General features: G+C 48.0%; 1 protein-coding gene across 1 annotated transcript in view; it reads left to right on the top strand.

Annotated features, from left to right (window-relative positions):
- RASGRF1 (Ras protein specific guanine nucleotide releasing factor 1) overlaps positions 1-20,044 on the top strand; it is a 98,402-nt gene that overhangs the window by 19,086 nt on the left and 59,272 nt on the right. Inside the window, exons 2-5 of the mRNA XM_074966683.1 lie at positions 10,191-10,297; positions 11,710-11,857; positions 17,690-17,782; positions 19,215-19,468. Of these exons, the coding sequence (XP_074822784.1) occupies positions 10,191-10,297; positions 11,710-11,857; positions 17,690-17,782; positions 19,215-19,468 (602 nt within the window). The remainder of the gene's footprint in view (positions 1-10,190; positions 10,298-11,709; positions 11,858-17,689; positions 17,783-19,214; positions 19,469-20,044) is intronic.

The raw sequence follows: 20,044 nt of genomic DNA, 5'->3' as shown, positions 1-20,044 counted from the left end.
AGCGGCCAATGCCAGGTGCCCCAGAGGGAATGAACAGAACAGGGAATCATCGAGTGATTTATCCCCGTCACTCATTTCCAGCTTCTGGCAAACAGAGGCTAGGGACACCATCCTGGCTAATAGCCATTGATGGACCTGTCCTCCATGAACTTATCTAGTTCTTTTTTAAACCCTGTTATAGTCTTGGCCTTCACAACATCCTCTGGCAAGGAGTTCCACAGGTTGACTGTGCATTGTGTGAAGAAAACTTCCTTTGGTTGTTTTAAACGTGCTGCCTGTTAATTTCATTGGGTGACCCCTAGTTCTTGTGTTATGAGGAGTAAATAACACGTCCTTATTGACTTTCTCCACTCCAGTCCTGTTTTTGTAGTAGTCTAACTAGGAGGCAGCCACCTATTCTTTTAAGGTTGCTTATTCTTGAAAAGGGCCAAATTAACAGTCTGGACACTGATGCTCCCTGCAAATCTCTCCCCAGGCTGTACCAGGGTAATCCCCCCTTTGACGTGGAACGCACACCTGTGAGTTAGCTCAGACTCCGGGTCCACTCAGGTCCTTGGCCTGGTTGCTGGGACTGATCACTGCTGTGCTGGGACTGAAAAGAGAACCCAGGCACGACTGTGGTTGAATGCTATTGAGAATGAATGGGTGTTTGCAAAGCTCTCTGAGGGCCTTGGAGGTGAAGTACTAGCATGTGCCAAGATGCAAATATCATTACAGGTCTGTTAGGGTTGGCTTTGCATTAGGAGACTCTGATGTCTGTTGTTTATGATTTTTGCCAAACTTAAACCATTCAGGGTAAAATTTTCCCTGCTGGGTGTCTGCCACAGGCCGAATTATTTGGGGAAGTTTCAGCTAAAATGGTTCCGCCATTTCTGAGGATAAGATCGGGGGAAAATACCTTGTTTTGCCCATGTGAAAACATTCTTACCACGGTTTCACTGAGAAGCTCTATTATGTCCAGGATTAAGCACAGGGAATTGAAAGTTGGCGAGGGGTGGGTATGCTGGTGGCAGGGAGTTGCCTTTGCTGCTTGCATGAAAATTTGCCCAAGTTATAATCCTTTGAAAAATCTCAGTTCAGACATGCTCAGGAGAGACGGGTTACAGTTTGGCTACTAAATTCTCCAAAGAGTCTGTGTGCACTGAGCATGCTCCATCCCCTCGCAGCTCCTACATGCCGAGCAGACTGCCTGCACCGTTCTCACCGATCAGCCGAGCATGCTCCATCCTGGGACTGCAGGGGTGGAGCAGGATTTCCCTGCAATTGCTCCTCCCGCGTTGGGGGCTGCTGTGCTGCTGGTCACCAAAATAACCTGCGGGCGGACAGTCTCTCCTCTGCTCTCAGTGCTCCTGCTGCTGGGGCCACGAAACATGGGGCGGAAGGAGGAACAGAGGGCAAGAGCTAGGGTAGGGGAGGGTGGGTCAGAGGAGAGAGGGATAGGAGGGAACCCAGGAGTCCTGAGCCTCACCATTCCTCTGATAGCACATCGATGTGGACTTATTGTTGCAACATAAACTCCCCAAAAGTATGAAAAATCATAATCTGGTCACCTGACACAAAACAGACCATTAATTAACAAGCAAGAAACCCCAAGAGACCAACAAACCAAACCACCAATGGATTAAACGTTGTTTAGAGCAGGCCCAGGCCCTGTGATTTGTACAGCACTACGTTAGCTGCTGCTCAAAGCCTCAGTGACTTCTGTTTTTGCCTGTTGGCGTTTCTCGCGGAAGGTTAGTTAGACATTACAAATGATGAATAAATTTGTAATTAATAATTAAGGCCAGGCAGCGAATATAATAACGGCAATCTAGCCCTGTGGGCTACGGACCCCACTGGCAACGTGTGTGATGCTGGGTTCACATAGAAGCTAAGATTACTATGGCTACCCGTTACCCCCTTAGCTCAGGTGGGAGAGTTCTGAGCTGTGGATCGAAATGTCCACATCCTGCTGATGACTCGTGTGGTTCCTCGTGACAGCATTTCTGTCTTTTTGGTAGTGGGTTTTAAAGTAGAAAATTACATTTAAAAAACCTGTGGTAAAAGAATGTTAAGGGTGCAAAGTGAAGCCCTCAGAAGCTAGGAAAGGCCAGAGTTAAGGTTGCCTGTGCAACGATTGGCGGGCGGGAGAAAATGCCTGACAGCGAGAGGCTTGAAGAGCTCGATCTGTTTAGCTCGTCACAATGCAGCCTAGATGACAGCGTCGAAGCGCCGTCACAGAGGAGATTCTGGGCGCTAAAGGGTCTAGGAGAGGAAGGCAGAACAAGAGGCAAAGTCTGGAAGATAAAGCCAGACAAATTCAGATTAAATCCAAGGCACAACGTCTGAACAGTGAGGAGGATGAACAAACTCCCAAGGGAAGTGGGGATTCTCCAGCCCTTGGTGTCTTCACATCAAGACGGGCAGCTGGGGGATGCTCTTAACCAAACACAAGTTATTGGGCTCGCTGCAGGGGTAACTGAGGGAAATTCTGTGGCCTGTGATATCTACGATGCCATGATCCTGCCAATGCAGGCAGACACTTGTGCCTGTACGGTGCCCTATGGGGCACAAAGGCCCACTTGTGTGGATCTGACTGTAGCATCGAGGCTCAGACAGTGCTCGCTGGGTTCCATCCCTTGCACCAAGCGAGGTCAGAGGCTGTGATGTGTGGGAGCCTCAGCCCACAGTGTTAGCGTGCTCCTTTCAGAAATAATGCCAGGGTGTTGAGTTTGATGTGTGAGTGTGATACCAGAGAGGGATCCTAATTCAGTAAGAGAGAAAAGGTGGTGGGAGTTTTATTATTCAAACATAAAATAATTTCCTTCTTTCACATGCACCGTGCTTCCTGAGTTCTGTCTGGGAATAAATCCGTCAGAGTGGTACAATGAACCCCCAGGTATACGTTCCAGCAACTCCCTGAATTAGATTTTAATTGTATATGAACTGACTTTCACTGCTTCTAGCATGAGCAAAATCCTCTGGTCTAGTCACATGAGTGACTTCAGCCGACTGCCTGCTTGACGTGGGAAGATTTAGCCCCCATGTCTTCAAACCTGAAATTGGAATGCAAGGTACAATTACAGAGAGGATTTAAACTGCAATTCACTGGAGAAGTGAAACAAAACCCCCAAAGGTCCAACTATCAGAACCGGCCAAAAGACAGACACTGTAGGTGGAGTTCCCCACAGGAAAGTGCATTGCACACAAAGACATTTTTGATCCTGGCCCTGGCATGTGTCCCACTGTCCCTGAGCTGGCAAGGACTTGGGGCTAAAATCAGTGATAGGAAAGGTGGTGAAAGATAGATCCTCTTATGCTCATTTCAACCCCCTTGGGCCTGCTCCTCCCTGTTGTAGCCATGTGAAGGGGAAGCTTAGTGCCTGTCACTTGCACTCACACCGTCTTCTGGCTCCTGACATCTGACATGGATCCCAGCTACTTTATCTTTCATCTTCTTAAATCCTCACGCTTCAGGGCATAAACGAAGCTCCAAGAAATGAAACTGATTAAGGCAGATACTTCCCTGCAGGTAGGTCACCCATAATTGCCTCCTGCTGAATTTATTGCTCCTTCCTCTTAAGCAGTCGGTGCTGGCCAGTGTCAGAGATGGGAAAATGGGCTAGCTGGAGCCCTGCTGGGACCTGCTCTGGCAATTCCTACGTTCTTTCTGTTCCTCAGGGTGTAACTGGGACCGACTTGGGCTCCGTACCCATTGGTAGAGAGGAGGCAGGCAACTCTAAGGGGTTCCAACTTCCACCTCCTTGCATGTCCTGTCTAAATGTGGCCCTGTGTACGATACAGGAGAGGCAGCTTCTGGTGCTTCTCCAGCCCGTGAGGAGTGACGGGAGGAAAGCTCAAAGCTGTTCTAGTTCCTGGGACGAAGGCTGGTCGCTGCGATGTGGGGCTTTGCTGGGCAGGGGGTGTACAGTGCGGGGCTCCCAGGGCTCAGCGGGAATACAGGGGATCACTGGGGAACACAGAGTTGGACTGTGACCTGAACTGACCAATGCAGGGATGTTTGCTGGTTCAGCACAAGGGGCTAGAGCGGGGAACGTTAAGATAGCAGCCTTCAGCTTTGACACTGCATGTTTGAGCCTTAAATGGGACTCTCCAGATTTTTGGACTCCTTAATTTTTACCTGTAGGTTTTATGGTGTGTGTTTATCTTGAGGACACAGTAGGTGATGTTTCCCTTCCTCAAGTCAAGGCTGAACAAATGCCCCAGCTCCTAATCGCTGGGCCATTCACAGAATCCTAGAATATCGGGGTTGGAAGGGACCTAGTCCAACCCCCTGCTCAAAGCAGGACCAATCCCCATCCTCTCAAAAGAAAGCATTTAGGTACGTGTATGGCCCTCATCACCCCCGGATCTGAGCAGCTCCCAATCTGATATAAAGAACAACCAAAAGCGCTCTCTCTTCTCCCCCTGTACAAGCAGCTTGAAAGACAGCAGAATGCATTCCTTCCACCTCTCCCTCCAGCTGCCCCATGCAAGCCAACGGTCAGAAGAGGCAGGAAAGCGAAGTCAAAGAAATACTTGCATGTCATTCTGAGCACAGTGTGGTCTCTTGTGGCACTGAGTTCCACCATCCAGGCCCAACTCTTGTGAAAGGTTTCTCTCCCATGCTCTCAAACCTTCCCTCACTGCCTGACAGGTTCGTTGTGCCAGTGGAGTGTAGCTGGCATGGGAAGTCCTGGTTGCAGAGGGAGAGGCGATCTCTCCAGTAGCTCAAGCCATTCCCATGGTGGGCATTGACTAGCAGGACAGAGGTCTTGCGCTAGCCTCGTTGCTCAGTGGGGAGTGACTGCAGAGAGCAGAGCACCTGGCTGTTGTGTTTGCGGAGACCCATGTTGCTGAGCAGAGAGGCTGCTGAGGTTGGTACCAGTTGGAGACGTTTAAGATGCTTTGGCTTCATGCGCAGATCTATGAGGTACAACACTGGAGCCCAGAGATCACAAACGTATGAATCCCGGGGGCAGATCTGTGCCTGATGGGGAGAAGTGCAGACTTCTGGCCAGCTCTGGGTCACGAAGGGCATTTTCTGCAGCTGTGGCTATTTGAGCATCCGGAAGCCCCGGGGCACCCAGAAGGGCACTGAGGCTGTGAACTGACTTTAGCATCATTAAAAATCCTATGGCACAATCAGCAGGAATGCTGAGTCTGTGAACTCCAGTGCCCCAGGCAAATGGTTACACAGGCAGTTATGTTCCTAGCCCATCGTACACCCCTCTCAGGTGCCCCGCATGGTGCAGGACATCCTGCATCTGGCCTGACTTGTAAAGTAGTCCTGTGGTCCCAAATTGCCATTGGGAAATCCTGCTCCAGCAACTGGACATACCCATGCCCGACAGCAGTGGTAGATCCCACCTCCGCCCTCTCTGCATGCACCGCACGTCACCCCACGTCCTTCCAGGACCGCGGGCAGCTGAGAAAGCTCTCCGTGGGGCTGCCGGGGACCAGGCTGGGCAGCAGGGGTGGGACAGGTCCCATGGGGAGGGGAGGGAGTTCTGACATTGGGAGAGGGTGGACTGGGGATCTCTGACACAAGGACGAATGGGGTGTTGGGGGGTAGGGAGGGACACAACACAATAGCAGCGAGCATTAGCGCAAATGGACTTTTTATTTTGCTGTAAATAGCGGCTTTCTGCATAAAGTGTGCTGTGTGCACAGCATCCTGGTTTGGCTTCAGTATCCGACGTTTCAGGTCATTTGTTGGTTTAATAAAACAGTGTGTTCAGTACAGAAAAAACGATGTTCCTCAGGGTCCCCCATTTCCGAGGCCAGGGGGTCAGAGCTGGACTGTAGGACTTACATTCCCAGGCCGGTTTCAGCTGGGGAAGTTAATGTTCTCTTCTGTCTTTAACAGCTAGGTCCTGTTCTGTGTGCTGTGAAACAGCCACCGTGCCCTTCCCCAGAGATAACCGCATTTCACTGGGGGAGGAAGTGATCCCCATGTACAGCCTATAAAACAGGGACAGTTCCATTGAGAGATGAGAAAAGAAAACCTCCATTTACATCTGGATGCTGTGAAAAGGCTCATTTCCATAGCTTTCAAAGCCTTCCTTTCGGTAGATATATTTACAGCGTAATTATGTTGGAAGCTTAATTAAGTTCCCAGAACGGTAAAATGTATCAGCTTTAAATCAAAGGCGCTGGAGTGGTGCTGGGCCCAGTTCGCTCACACTCTCCCAGGCTTGTCACAAGTAACGTAGCAAACGCCACAGCAGGCCCCTGAGGGGCGGAAGCACCCACAGATATAGAGGTCTGGCCTTGTGTCATTGGATCTGTAATTGTTGGTGGGCAACTGCCCTAGCTGAAGCCTGTGTGCAAAGATCTAAGTCACGACCAAATCCTCTAGAAGAACAAGCCGGATGGCCTTGAGCCTCCAGCTGGAAAGAGTGCGACCGGCCCTAAGGAAGGGAGAACGCCTTGTGGCAAGTTGAGAACCTGCTCAAAGCTTGGGGGTAAGCCGGCCGCTTGAAAGCTTTCATCCCGAACTTTTTAATTGTAACGATAAATGGCCTTTTTTCAAAAACAAATATTTTAATGGGAAAAAAATCATTTTTTCAGACTTTCCTCAAAAAACTAAAAATTTTGGATTTTGAAACTGAATTCTTTTATGTTTTTTTTATTTCCTGCTTTTAAGCAGCAAAATGGAAACCGGAATAAAGGGAGAGAAGGGGAACTAATAACCAATTGGGGGGCTCGTTTTTATTGAAAAATCAGAGTTTGATTTTTTAAATAAAACATACTTGGCCATTTTTGACCAGCTCTGAGTCCCAGATTCACATCAGCCTTTGGTTTCAGCACACTCTGAGAGCTGGGCTGCTGCGAATCTTTTTAAAACCAGTATTCCCTGGGTAGCCCTGGAGCGGGAGGAGCCTTGCTCTCGAAGGAGAGCTGCCGTTGCTGGTACAACGTAAGAGCCTGTGTAGTTCGAATCACCCTCCAAGAAATGGGTTAAATTACAGGAAAAAAGAATTTTCAGAATCTCAAACTTCACAAGCTCCGCACAACCGTATTAAAAAAGGAAACATAATGGAAATGGGGAAATAAATGTGTGTGTAAATAGCTTTGTAGTTTGATAAACAAACACATTCTGTGGCGGAGACTCTTCGTCATCAGTAATAGCATCTTCGGGGGGAAGAAAAATAAGTCCGTGTGAAGAAAACACAGTTTCTTCACTCTGCTGCGGTATGGGTTTGCTCCTGAGTAAGGCAGCTGCCATCTTCTGCCGGAAAATCAGTTGTGGCAGGCTTGCAGCTCTGCGTCCACGCCGCACGGAGCTTTGAGTTTAGACTCCATGGCAAAGCAGTGAGATGTTTTGCATGCATCAAGTGAGAACAATATCCCCTTCCTAACAGGGCAGCATGCCTGCGGGACGTGAGCAAAGCTGGCAGCCCTGCTGACAACATGGCCTGGCGGAGGAAGGGAGTTCCTGAGGGAAAGAGGGGGACTTTTTTTTTTCTTGCAAGCAAGATGCAAGAATACGTTGGAAGGATAAATCTTGTCCGTGGGATCAGCAGTGGAAAGGGACTCAGGGAGACATCTCAGGTGGAAAATTCTTTGTGAGATGGTGGGAATAACCTGGCATTAGGTGGTGAAATCAGCGCAAAACCGCTGGCATTTTCAGAAAAGTTCTGGAGAGGTCACTGAATACATGCGAACTCTGAGGGGGGGGGGAATCTCCTTTCCATGACTGGTGCAAAACACTGAAAAGTTCTAGAGGCTTTGAATGCCAGAACCCCCGGGGTTCTGTGTTTGAATGCCAGAACCCCCGGGGTTCTGTGTTTGAATGCCAGAACCCCCGGGGTTCTGTGTTTTAGGTTCAGGCTGCAGCCACCTCTTCCCCACGCCATTGCGCATCCTTCCCTGTGCTGTGCACTGTAGCTAACACACTAGAGCGGGTTTATGGTACACTTTCCTGTTTCACTAGCTGGGGAGAGCTTCAGGACTAAGCTCTCTTGCAGATCTAGTTAGAAAACTGCAGCAGTTAGAGAAGGGTGATAGATTCCCACCTCTGAAAGGACCGCGTGTTTTGGAGCATGTGAAGAGCCTGCCCCACCTGGAGTGATGTACAGGAGTTCGCTCAGGGTCAGGAAGAAATAGAGCAGACCCTGTTTGGTATCCAGTGATGTGCCAGTTACTGAGACAGGGTAGCCAGCCAAGCCGGCCTTGTTCTAGAGGGCAGGCATCACTTCAGTCTTTCCCACAGGTCTGTATAAACCAGCCATAGCAGATGGTTTGTGCAATATGCTCGTGCTCTCTGCATCTGCCTGGAGCTGCAGGTCAAAGCCGCCTACAAACTCCGGGCAGCCCGGCACTCTGCTCCCGGCCTGGGAGCAACAAAGGCCTGTGCACAGGGCCCCCCCATTGCACTGGACTCCTTCATTTCTGAGCTGAATGAAGAGACCTCATCCTAACCTACAAGGGCCAGGACTGGAGACATCAGAGGCTGCCTCTCTATCCACGACGACCCACCAAGACAAGTGCTCTCTGCAGCCCGCTGCGGCTAGCCAAGCCCAGAATAAGGTTCTCAGACATGGGGGCCCAGCGTTTCCAGCAGTGGGACCTGGCTTTGGGAATGCTGTAGAGAGGAGACCGGACTGAGGCCACACCTGTCCCAAGTCCAGGTTTAACTGAAAACCTCTCCTCTCCTCAGTAGTGACACCTGCCTCTGGCCACCCCAGGAGGTGCCTGTAATGGAAGTTAGGACAAAAAGAGAGAGTGGAGGAAGAGAAGGATCAGAACAGGCTGTGGGGGACGTGGGAATGGGGGCAGACGGAGTAGAGCACCTTTGGGGAACACTCAGGGCTGCCTTGTCCAGCACTTGGAATATCACTGTGATGAGCAACTTATGGCAGGTAGGTAGATGGGCATGCCTGACCCTGAGTGACCTTCAGTATACAGTTAGCACATTTCCCACAATAAACCCTTCTAACCAGGGAGAGAATTGCTGTGAAATGTGTGTGTCTTGTCTACTAGCTGACAAAAAATCCAAATTCAAAAATAAACGGCCATGGTCCCTAACCGAGCTACTGTCTGCCTGTAATTACTGTACCCGCTTATGTGGCTCAATGGAGTTTGTGCTAGCAGGCGTCCTGTTACCTGGAGGTCTCGGAAATATTTAGACAAATCATAGAATCATAGAAGATTAGGGTTGAAAGAGACCTCAGGAGGTCATCTAGTCCAACCCGCTGCTCAAAGCAGGACCAGCACAGACTAAATCATCCCAGCCAGGGCTTTGTCAAGCCAGGCCTTAAAAACCTCTGAGGATGGAGATTCTACCACCTCCCTAGGTAATACAAGTAAGCTGCAAGCTGTTAGTTTTTTGCAGAGATCTCTGTTAATTCAGGTTTCTTGCTAAACTTTACTACAGACCAGAAGCTAATGGCAGAATCAGCATGTTCTAGCAGAGTTTGTATGGTTCGGTGTAGTGTCTGACATTAGAGTACATTATCTGTTTCCTAGGAGACAACAGGAAAGTTCATGAACAGCGAAATCCTGGTTCCTGTGCTGGCTGCCACCATGATCACCATTAACACAAATACTGTAAATGTCAAGGGAAGCTAAATATAGTTAGTGCGCTGAGTCTTATTGTGCTGTTGGCCATTTGAGCCTTGCTCTCTGCTGCAGGCACATGGAGTGGGGCCTGCACTGAATGTCAAACCAAAGTCAAGGCATCAGGGATTGAGTTTAGGACACGCTGTGCCATGGTACGTCCATGGTCATGCCTCTCACTTCCATTCGCAAGTAGGCAATGGCTAAAGACCAGGCTGAGATTCCCCAAGCCTGCCACAGGGGATTGCCGTTTGTACCTCCCTGTGCCAGCTCGGCCCCAGGGGCCAGGGTGAGGTTTACTCCGAGAAGCACTCACCTGGGTTCTCTCCTGGGTAGCTGCAAGCGGCTCGCCCTGAATGTATATGGCAGATTCTATTTGCCAGTAACAGAATTCAGTCGGACCCTCTTCCCTGCCTCTTTCTCATTTCCACCTTCATTCCCACGTACAACGTGCTGACCTGGCCTTCCCACCGGGTGCCACTCTCTTGTCTGACGCTTTGGGTCCAATACGTCTTCTTTCGCAGGCTCTTCTTAGGCAATATTTCAATGAGCTTCGTAACGAAATGAAACGTGGATGATCATAAAGTATAAGTTCTGTTCCTAGTGACCCTGGTATGTTGGTAATCGTAGTTTCTTTCTTTTTGCAGCATTATTTTACTGTTAGTTTCAACCATGACAATCAGAAAACCCTGGAGCTGAGGACGGAGGATGCCAAAGACTGCGACGAATGGGTAGCAGCGATAACTCACGCAAGGTATCGCCTTCTGAAATCGCAAACGCCAGGTGACCTGGAGCGTTTGGCTGCCAGGTGCAGAGCAGCAGTTTCAGAGTCCAAACAGGAGTGCTGTTCAGTTAATGGAAAACGATGGTTTGGTGAAGGGGCCCAAATTGTCACAACTCCCTGCTGCTTAAACAAGCTGCAGTTGGTTGACCTGGGGCTTGCTCTTGCAAGAGGCCGCTGGTGTCGCTGGGAGTTGCGGGAGTGCGGCAGCTTCATGGGAGCAGAAATGTGTGTGTGCAGGAGGCCCAGCTTCAAACCCTACTGCCCCGGGGGAGCAAGAATTCTAAGGGCCTGATCCTGCAAGCTGCTCTGTGTGGATGGGTTCCAGGTAGGTGCACCCACAGGCAGCAGCTGGCAGGATCTGGCCCAGGTTAATAGTTGCCTCTCTCTGACCCGACTGACGGGCCAATGGATTAGACCCAACTTTGGTTTCAGAAAAAGTTACTTAATTTTTGTTCTGATCTAAAGAAAGAGCAAAGATGAAAGAACAGCAGCGGACAGAAATAGATACTCAAAGCCCATGTTTTCCTGGTTTGAAAAGCCCATGGTTTCCTGGTGCAGCTCATTTACAATTCTTGGGTGGGAGAGTCCGTGTGGCCAGCAGCCTGCATCGCTAAGGAGAAATACCCAGGCTGGGGATGGGGGGAGAAGATGTATAGTATCTGTGGGATGTTGGATAAACATGTCTGGTGCAGTCTCTTAACAAAGGTGGATGTTTGTAAGAAAAGCAAGAGACAGCGACTTCCCTTCTGCTAAATTCATGGAACTTGACTGGCAGCTGTGATGGGAGAGGGGAATCTGGCCCTGAACGTTTTAATCTCTCTTTGCCGTGTCTCTAGAAGTCACATGCTCTCTGGGTTTGATCCAGGTTCAGATGCTGACGCCTCTCACTTGTCATCAGTTCTGATTAAGTGTGTGCAGCCAGGCATTTCCGCACCCCATGTCAGAGAAGGGCATTTGCCCGGCGGAAGAGGTTTCTTGCTGGTGATAAGGAGCTAGGAAACACTGGAGTAGTGGCCCTGATTCTGCGTAGCTTTACTCACACGAGTAACCTCATCAGAATCACGTGAGCAAAGTTATGCACGTTCTTAAGTGTCTGCAGGATCAGAACCAGCAGAGCCAGATCCCGCATGACTTAGCCTGGCAAAGCTTTCGACCAGCTTCAACAAGCCCTTGGCCTGAGCAAGGCTTGCAGGGTCAGATCTGTAGAACATTCAGTGCTGCCGGAGCGTCCAGTGGTTCCTGAGCCCCTCCCTGTAGTGGGCTGGTGTTCGTAACCGCGGGTACCATAGCACAGACTGAGCAAGCAGCAGAGAATAGAGAGCAAGGAGGTAAAGGAGGATGGAAGGGGAGGAAACATTTTAACTGATGTGTCTATATAACAGTTATAGGAATCTTGCTACAGAGCATGAAGCTTTAATGCAGAAGTACCTCCATTTACTTCAGATTGTGGAAACCGAGAAAACTGTTGCCAAGCAACTAAGACAACAGATTGAAGATGGGGAAATCGAAATTGAACGTCTGAAATCGGAGGTAAAGAGCCCAACTCTCCAATGATACTGATCATTCTGAATTCAAAGCAAGAGGCACTGTTGGTTCATTTCCAGTAGGTTACTGGAAACATGCAGGTCACTTCGTCATATGGGTGTATTTATCACCTCATTTATTCTGGCATAAAGGCGAGAGAAAAGGACCATAGTCACTGATGGAGTCATTGGATGCAGTTACACCAGGAAGAGGATTTGGCCCTATGCGTTTATATTGTCCTGCAAATTCTCCTACTCAGGGTCCCTGCAGTGGGTTGTCAAGGTGTTTTCTAGTGTCATTTGCAGTGTTGGTCTAGCTGTATTGGTCCAAGTACATTAGAAAGATGCCCACCAGGTGTTTCTAGGGTCATGAAATTTTCAGCAGAATCTGCGATCCCATCTGAACCAATGACCTCTCTGACTCTCCCCTGCCCTGCCCCTTGTGTGGTTATTTACAGCAGTGCAAAGGAGCTGTAAAACATTCTCTTTTGGAATTGGAGGCATGCCACGCCCATTTTGCAGTTACTTTACACCGTTGCCAGTGACCACAAGAGCTACAAGGCAGTGAAAATTCGGCACTGTTTCTAGCAATTAGGGGCAGCCGTTCAGCCTGTCGGGTGCATGCTTCTGCCTAATGCCTGGAATAGAAGGCCTGTTTGGGCTGCATGTAACACATAGGTGAGTGATTTTAAAAAGCGACTATATTTTACAGGACAAGGTTAATGCTGGTGGTTTGAGGTGGTGGGTGGAGAAAAATAGAGAACTCCTGTGTTATTTTTGCCCGTTGTTCTATGTAACCCAATAATTAGATGTCCATTTACGGTGAAAACTTTCATAAAGAAGTCAACAATTAGATGGCTAGAAACAAGGAAAAGGAAAAAACATGAAAATGGATATGATCTGCTGTTTCTAGGGCCAGGTCAAGCTTTGTAAGTGACTCTCCCTTTGCTATATACAAACTGCCATGACGTTGGTACCTAAATACATTCAGGGCAATTCATGTTAATGAATGCTTTACATTACATTGACAATTCACTAAGACTAAGCAAGTGGCTTTGAAAAGAGAGCAGCTCTGAAAACGTTTTTAAGCGCCGCACTGCCTTTACCACATTGCAGCTGTGGCATATGCATCAACTTAATGCCCTGTAATTGTAAATGTGCAGGATACAGCAGGAATAGAGACAATGGAAATTCAACATGCAAAGCAACAAAACACAAAAATTATTCAGCAGAGCAATACTGAATACGAAAGGGGGAAATCATTAACGTAATTTGGACGGAAGGCAAAAGTCTGGGGATCTGTTATACTTTATATATTTGCCTCTATTGTTAAGAGTGTAAACATATGGGGATGTATGTTCCCCAACTTGGCATCCCATTAATGATATCATGAGCTGTACAGATGACTAAGGGGAGAATTACACCTCATAAGTTCAGTTCCATATCTCTTGTTTTACCATTTTTAATAGATGTTTAAGCTGATGGTGTTGTAATAATCAGGGTGAACCAGTAGGTGGCACTCTTCCTTGAGCCCCTACTGACTACCGGCCCACTCTTACCGCACAGTGCTGGATCACTTTGGGATGAGTCATAACTGGAGGAGGGCGGGAAACCGTTTTCTTCTCCTGCAAGAATTTTTGAGATTTAGAAGAGGGTTCCCATCCCAAACCGGCGTGAAAATCCGGCGGCCCGAAAATAGTCACGAACCAATGCGCTGAACGTTTATTGGATCAGGTCAATCAAAAGGGAACGTTTTAATAATTTCAAAATGTTTGGTTTACATTTTGCCCTTTCTGTATTTTTTACCCTTTTTTAGTAAAAATTACCTAAAATTTCGAAACAAAAAATTGTGCTGAACCGAAAACAAAACTGTTCAGTTAGAAAATGTCCAAGTGGGATGCTTTGACATCTCTGAAACTTTGTTAAAACAAAGTTCCGATTGGGAGATGGGTTGAAACGGAACCTTTATGGACAATCCCTGACCCACACTGGTCCTAGCACTCGAGACGCTAGCCGGGAGGGTTGTTAACGATCCCATGGCAGTGTTCTAGGCGAAAGAGTCAGCCCTGGGATCCTGGTTACTTGGGATACTGATTCTTCCTTTTTACATTTTAATGGTGCTTGACTACAAAAGTCTCTGGGTGCCCGTGCACCAGCACCCCCCCCAAAGTAATCAAAGGGACTCCCTCTCCCCCAGGAACTATGCCCGCCCACCTCCCAGCCAGCAGCCCAAGGACAGAGAGAAGCTCTGGGCCACATCCTACAAATCAACAAACTCTGTCGGAGCAGCAGGGGGAGAGAACTCCATAGCTGAGGGGCTTCGCCACCAAGAACGCTTGGTCACCAGCTGCCTTGCCCTGAAATCTGGTGCCTGGTAGCTCAGTTTTCCCAGCTGAGCCCCGCTCTCTGTGCAGTGCCTAAAGGAGGTGGTAGAACCTAGGTAGTACCTAGGGAGGTGGTAGAATCTCCTTCCTTGGAAGTTTTTAAGGTCAGGCTTGACAAAGCCTTGGCTGGGATGATTTGATTGGGGATTGGTCCTGCTTTGAGCAGGGGGTTGGACTAGATGACCTCCTGAGGTCACTTCCAACCCTGATATTCTATGATTCTATGATTAAAGCAGAGCCAGCATCTCAGCCAGGACCCTGGGCTTTAGAGATCAGTGCAACACTTTGAATTACACCCAGAACTGAACAGGCCTGCAGAGCAGCTGGCAAAATAATTACAGCTAACAAAACTGGGGTGTCCTGGGCTGTCTGTGGCTGGTTCCACTATGCAGGGCTGGCAGTGAGAAAAACACACTCCACTCTCTGGACCCTGGGTGCAAGCTGGTGCTTGCCAAAGGCAGAGAAGTGAGCTCTTCTGAAACACCCGGATGAGTCCGGCATAAACGTCACCTCTGCAAGGGTTATCTTGCAATATGCAAAGAGGGAGTAAGTGCCATCCACAGTACCCTCCATTTGGGGGCAGGATTTTAACGAGAATGTCACTGAGCCCCAGTCCTGCAGTTGGATCCACCGGGGGGCAAGTGCGCACACTGCAGGACAGAAAGGCCGAGCTGACCCTGAGGAGCTCTGGAAAAACAACCCCACGGTCTGGTGTACTGAGATTTTGTAATGCAGGCTTTATTATTTACAGTCACCAATTCCTAAGTGTTAGCACTTGGAATTAAAAACAGCTGGCTGGTGTTGAACCCCTGAGGCCTGGTAGAGATGGTAAATGAAACCCCATGGACCCATGGCAGTTGTTAAATAAAAATACAGCTGTTACCGCTCTCCAAAGCGATGGATGAAGTGAGCTCTCCTAATATCCATTTTCTGCTGTTAATCTCATCTGGGTCAAGTTTTCCATCCTGCCTGTCCCTGGCGATTAAGGCCTCAGTGATAATTATTGACATTTTAATAAGGCAAATATGGGAGTTGTGTGCAAACCCTAAAATTGGCCAAGGGATTATGGATTAAAAATGCCAAGCAATCAATAATCTAGGAACTGGCCAAGTGCTAGCAGTTAATTAGCACGTCCCTGAGCCCAAATGCATTTGATTTTACCTTGTGGTTTTTTTCGCCTCTTCCGTGTTCTTTGAAGTAGAGATCAAATAATCAGCTTCTGCTTTAATGTGCAAATTCTGCTTACTTGATTTAAAAAAGAAAGAAAAGAAAACCCAGGCCTTTCCCACACTGTGTATTAGTCAGATGATTTAAGCCTCGCTCCCAGCTCGGAGAAGTAATTTCACCCATTAGATTGTAGGAAATCTGAAATAATTCAGTTTTGTCATTAATGTGCTGTCTTTGATAAATGCTAATTATTAATTAATTATGCCGTTTTGTGGCTGGCCCTGTGGTGCAGTTGGCAGAGCTGAGGAGACCTGCTTCCAAGTGAGGCATCTGCTATTCTGGAGCCAAACCTTAGAACTCCTGTTGCTCGGCCTAGCAAGGGGCTGGGAGCATTGTGGAAGAGATACTCAGGCCAGATCCTGCATAGTTCTGATTGCTTCCGAGTAGTGCTGAACCCCGGCAGCTCACAGAATGCAAGGGCGCTTGGCACCTCTTGGGAGCGCTCAGCACTTTGCAGGTTTGGGCCCTTAGGCCCCAATTCATCCTTGTTCAGCAACGCGCTTGAGGAGGCGCATAAGTCGAGTGGATTGAAACATATACTTAAAGTTAAGCACATGCTGCTTCCCTGAATGAAATGCTTCACGCTAGAGCAGAGCGGTGGCAGTCTGCGTCGCTCTGTACGAACGGCTGCAGCTGGCTGTGCAGTGAAAATTCAGCTGCAAAGCGACCTGTCGCCTGTCAGTCATAAAACAAGGACTGGAAAGGGAGATTTGAAAAGTAAAAGAGGGCCCTGGAAGGACGGGAAAGAACAACTTTGCTCCATCTTGTCTTTCCTTTGAATCAGCAATTCCTTGGCTTGGAAAGCCCCATACCCGCACGGAAAGGCCAGATGGAATTGGATAGAGAATGTTACAACCTTGCAGTAGCATTTGTCATGCAGCCTATCGAAGTCTATTGCAGAAGTGCAATTTCTTTAGGTTGGTTTAAAATTCTGTAGAGAGGCACCCCATTCCGTATTAAATTCTATATGTTAAAAATCACTTCTATAGGAACCTATTTAATTTCTATAGGGGTTACTGATTTCATCCCTAGTAAATTCTGTAGGGCTTTATAGGGATATGGAAGAAATGTTTCCTGTTAGGGATACAGCAGGTGTTCTGTCAAGATCCCAACTGCCCAAAATTCTAACCGCTTTGTCAGAATGGTCTTGGCGCAGTTCGAACCCTGGAGAAGGCCTGTTTTGGATATTCACACAGTTGCCCCCATGTGACAGAAGCTATTTCAATTTCAAACTCCACCCACCTTCTTCTGCCTCTCCTCTCTTGTCCTGAGATGATGTTCTCCGCCTCCTTGCACTGGTGACCCCCAATAACCCGGCGTATTGCCGTTTTGCACCATAGTCACCCCATTCTCCAATACTAGGACGGCACATTGAATAGAGCAAGTTGATTCCTTGTTGGAAACTCTTTTAATTTTAATTTTAGTTTTATTTGACAAAATTGAAAAAAGTCAATTTTTTTTCAGTTTTGTTCTTTGAATTATGGTGTTTTCTCTCCCCCCCATTCCCTCTTTTCCTGCCCCGTTTTCAGTGGCAAGATGGGGGAAGGAGAAAGGAAGGGAGGAAGATTTTTTTTAAAAACTGAAATTATTTTGACAATGAAAATTTAATAGCCTAAAATGTTCCATATAAATGTTCATGCAAAATGGTGAATAAATGAAAACTTGTTCATTTTTGAAAGGTGCAGGATGAAAGTGACTTGAGAATTTTCTGCAATTTCTTCCCACCCTATTTCTTGACAAGCTCTGTCTGGAGACTTTATCATAGAGCAGGTGCCCAGTTTTGCATTTGGTATCTGGCAACGTTTCTAGCCTAGAACTGTTACATGCTATTTCCCATTTTTAAAAATATCTTGGATAAAATGTGTTCAACCCGTATTTCAAATACATTCTAATACATACAACTGGTTTATTTTGTTGATCTTTACGATACTCTTGTCGTCTTTTCATCAGTGCATCCGTAGTGCTTTCTCATTAGAGGCAGAATCAACACGATCTGTTACATTGTAATTTAAAACGGAATCAGGGCTAGATCTCAGCACTGCACGGGAGTCGAATGACTTTATCACGATTCACTTCTGACCCTTGGAGTTACTGGCTGGTGCCTGCATGTAACTGGGGACAGGACTTAGCTCACACATGTCTTTTCACTTCCCGCGCTTGTGTACGGAGATGTCTCGCAGTGCCGGTGTTGGACCTGTTGGTCAGCGTGTTTTCCTGTGTGTTTATAGATTGCCTCCTTGCTCAAAGATAACGAGCGCATCCAGTCCACTCAGAGCAGTGCGCCAAATGACGATGACAGCGATATCAAGAAAATCAAAAAGGTTTGTTTTGTCGTGTTAAAGACGTTCGCAGAAGTTGTGACTAAACCCTGGCACTGGGTACGTGCTAGTGGCCTTTAAGGAGCTGTGACGTGAACACTTGACTTGAAATTTATTTCAGGGAGTGAAGCTTGGTCTTTGCTACCTGTTGCGGTGTTGACTGGGCTGGGCTGTTCGACGAGCCGCCCCCACTCTATGAATTCATGAAGGAGAATGTGCACCACTGCTCTGCAAAGCTTTATGTTAATTGTCTCTGTCTTCTTCAGTACTGACCCCTTCTGCTGTTGGCGTGGGCACCTCACTGCCCTAATGGTGCCAGCGCCTAGATGAATAGCCCCGTCTTAAATCTTGCCACATCAGTGCAGTGGGGACCTGTGAAAAGCAGGATTCCCTACAGGCAGAGATTTACAGACTTCGAGATGCTGCAAGGAAATTGTGTTAGAATGGATTATTCCTTGCAGAGAACAAATAGCCCTTTAAAGCAATCACTATTTTTTATACAGCCTGCTCTAATGTTTCTAAAGCTACCAGCAGAAAAGGAGTTAAATCTGACCATTGCAGGAGAGCATCTTGGGCTAACTACATCTTGCACACAAAATCATCACCGTCTCTTCTTGGGGTCAGTTTCACCTGCACAGAAACCTGGTCCTGCAGTTACTCCACCTCCATGGAGAACTCCCACTGACTGCAGTTAGAGTGACACATGTGCAGGAGAAGGAGTCCTGGCTATGCCCCCCCAGTTCAGAGCTGTTGAGTTGTTGGGATGCCTTTGTTTGTTGTGTAGGAGATTTCAGCCTTAAAACATTGCACTTTCAGGTTTAAGTGGGTGTGCGGGGCTGGCTGCATATATCTGTCTGCGGCTAGATCTAGATACAGATTTGGGTATATTCCAAAAGCTTTTTGTTTTTAACTTAGCAAATTTGTCTCTGTGTGTGCACAAACCTACTGGTTGATCAGTTAATTGGTAGATGGACAGATGGACAGATATGTGTTAGGTACTGGGTTGGTTGGGTATTTTCATACCCTCACAGTCCTGCTGACAGTATAGGGTGCTGTACTTTTTACATGTGCAGTGGAAGGGGCAAATGTTAATGGGGTTTTCTTTTCATTTAATAGTGAGACTTACATTCATCTTTGTAAAAGGAGAAAGAGGCGATCGTATGCAACAAGAAAGTGCATTTAAATGAGTTATTGTTCATTTCCCTGCAGCGAGGATATACCGAAGTACAGATAACAGAAACCGTTATGTACGGTTCAGCACAAAGCCCCATGAACATCATTAGCATACCTGCTGTACAAATGTATTGAGGTAGAACTGCCACACAATGGTCTGTTAATAGAAGAGCTTTTTTGGTCTTTGCACCTAAACTGCTGCATAAATGCTAGCCCAGGCTATCATGTAAAACCCCTAATGAGATTGTCAATCTGTTAATAGGTCCAGAGCTTTCTACGGGGCTGGCTATGCAGGAGAAAATGGAAGACGATCATTCAGGACTATATCCGATCTCCTCACGCTGACAGCATGAGGAAAAGGAACCAGGTTGTCTTCAGCATGCTGGAGGCAGAAGCAGAATACGTTCAACAGCTGCACATTCTGGTCAACAACTTCCTTCGCCCGCTGAGGATGGCAGCGAGCTCCAAGAAACCTCCCATCACCCACGATGATGTCAGCAGCATATTCCTGAACAGGTGAGCACCGTTCTTGGATGACCCATGCTCAGAGGAAGCTGGCGGTGTACTGACGGTAACGGGACAGGATGCAAAGGAAGCCGGGGTATATGCCCAGTCCCCCCTCCACAACTGGCTGCGTGGTGATTGCAGGCACTTTTGCTGGGTTTAGAGCACTTGGTGTCGGTGACTGTCCAACCAGGGAGCACGTTCCTGCGTCAGGGAGGGCAGGGTTGTCAATGGATTCACTGGACCTGCCATGGGATTTTGGTCACTCTGATGAGCGCCTGCAGGCCTGGGCAGTGCCTGGCAATGTTCCCGGCGGAGGGGCTCCTTGACAGAGCTCTCTGCAGCTAAGCATTCAGAGTCGCCCCTAAGGGTGCTCTTTCTCTCGGGAGCAGGGGTTTCAGAGGCCTGGGGAGAGTGGAGGAATGAGCGGGAGAATACAAGGAGACTCTTGGCCCCCCTCTTGCCTAGCCTGTCGCCTACATTAGGCCTTTTCTGCATGGGACCAGATTTAGGAGTTTCTCAGCTCACCTACCCATCCCCCAGTCCTCTTCTTACTTATCCAGAAACAACTTCCAGTGTCCCACATGG

The sequence above is a fragment of the Natator depressus genome, chromosome 10 (genome assembly GCF_965152275.1).
Source record: "Natator depressus isolate rNatDep1 chromosome 10, rNatDep2.hap1, whole genome shotgun sequence".
Classification (NCBI taxonomy): domain Eukaryota; kingdom Metazoa; phylum Chordata; order Testudines; family Cheloniidae; genus Natator; species Natator depressus.
The sequence above is the reverse complement of the archived record's forward strand: the minus strand, read 5'-3'. Positions and strand labels throughout refer to the sequence as shown.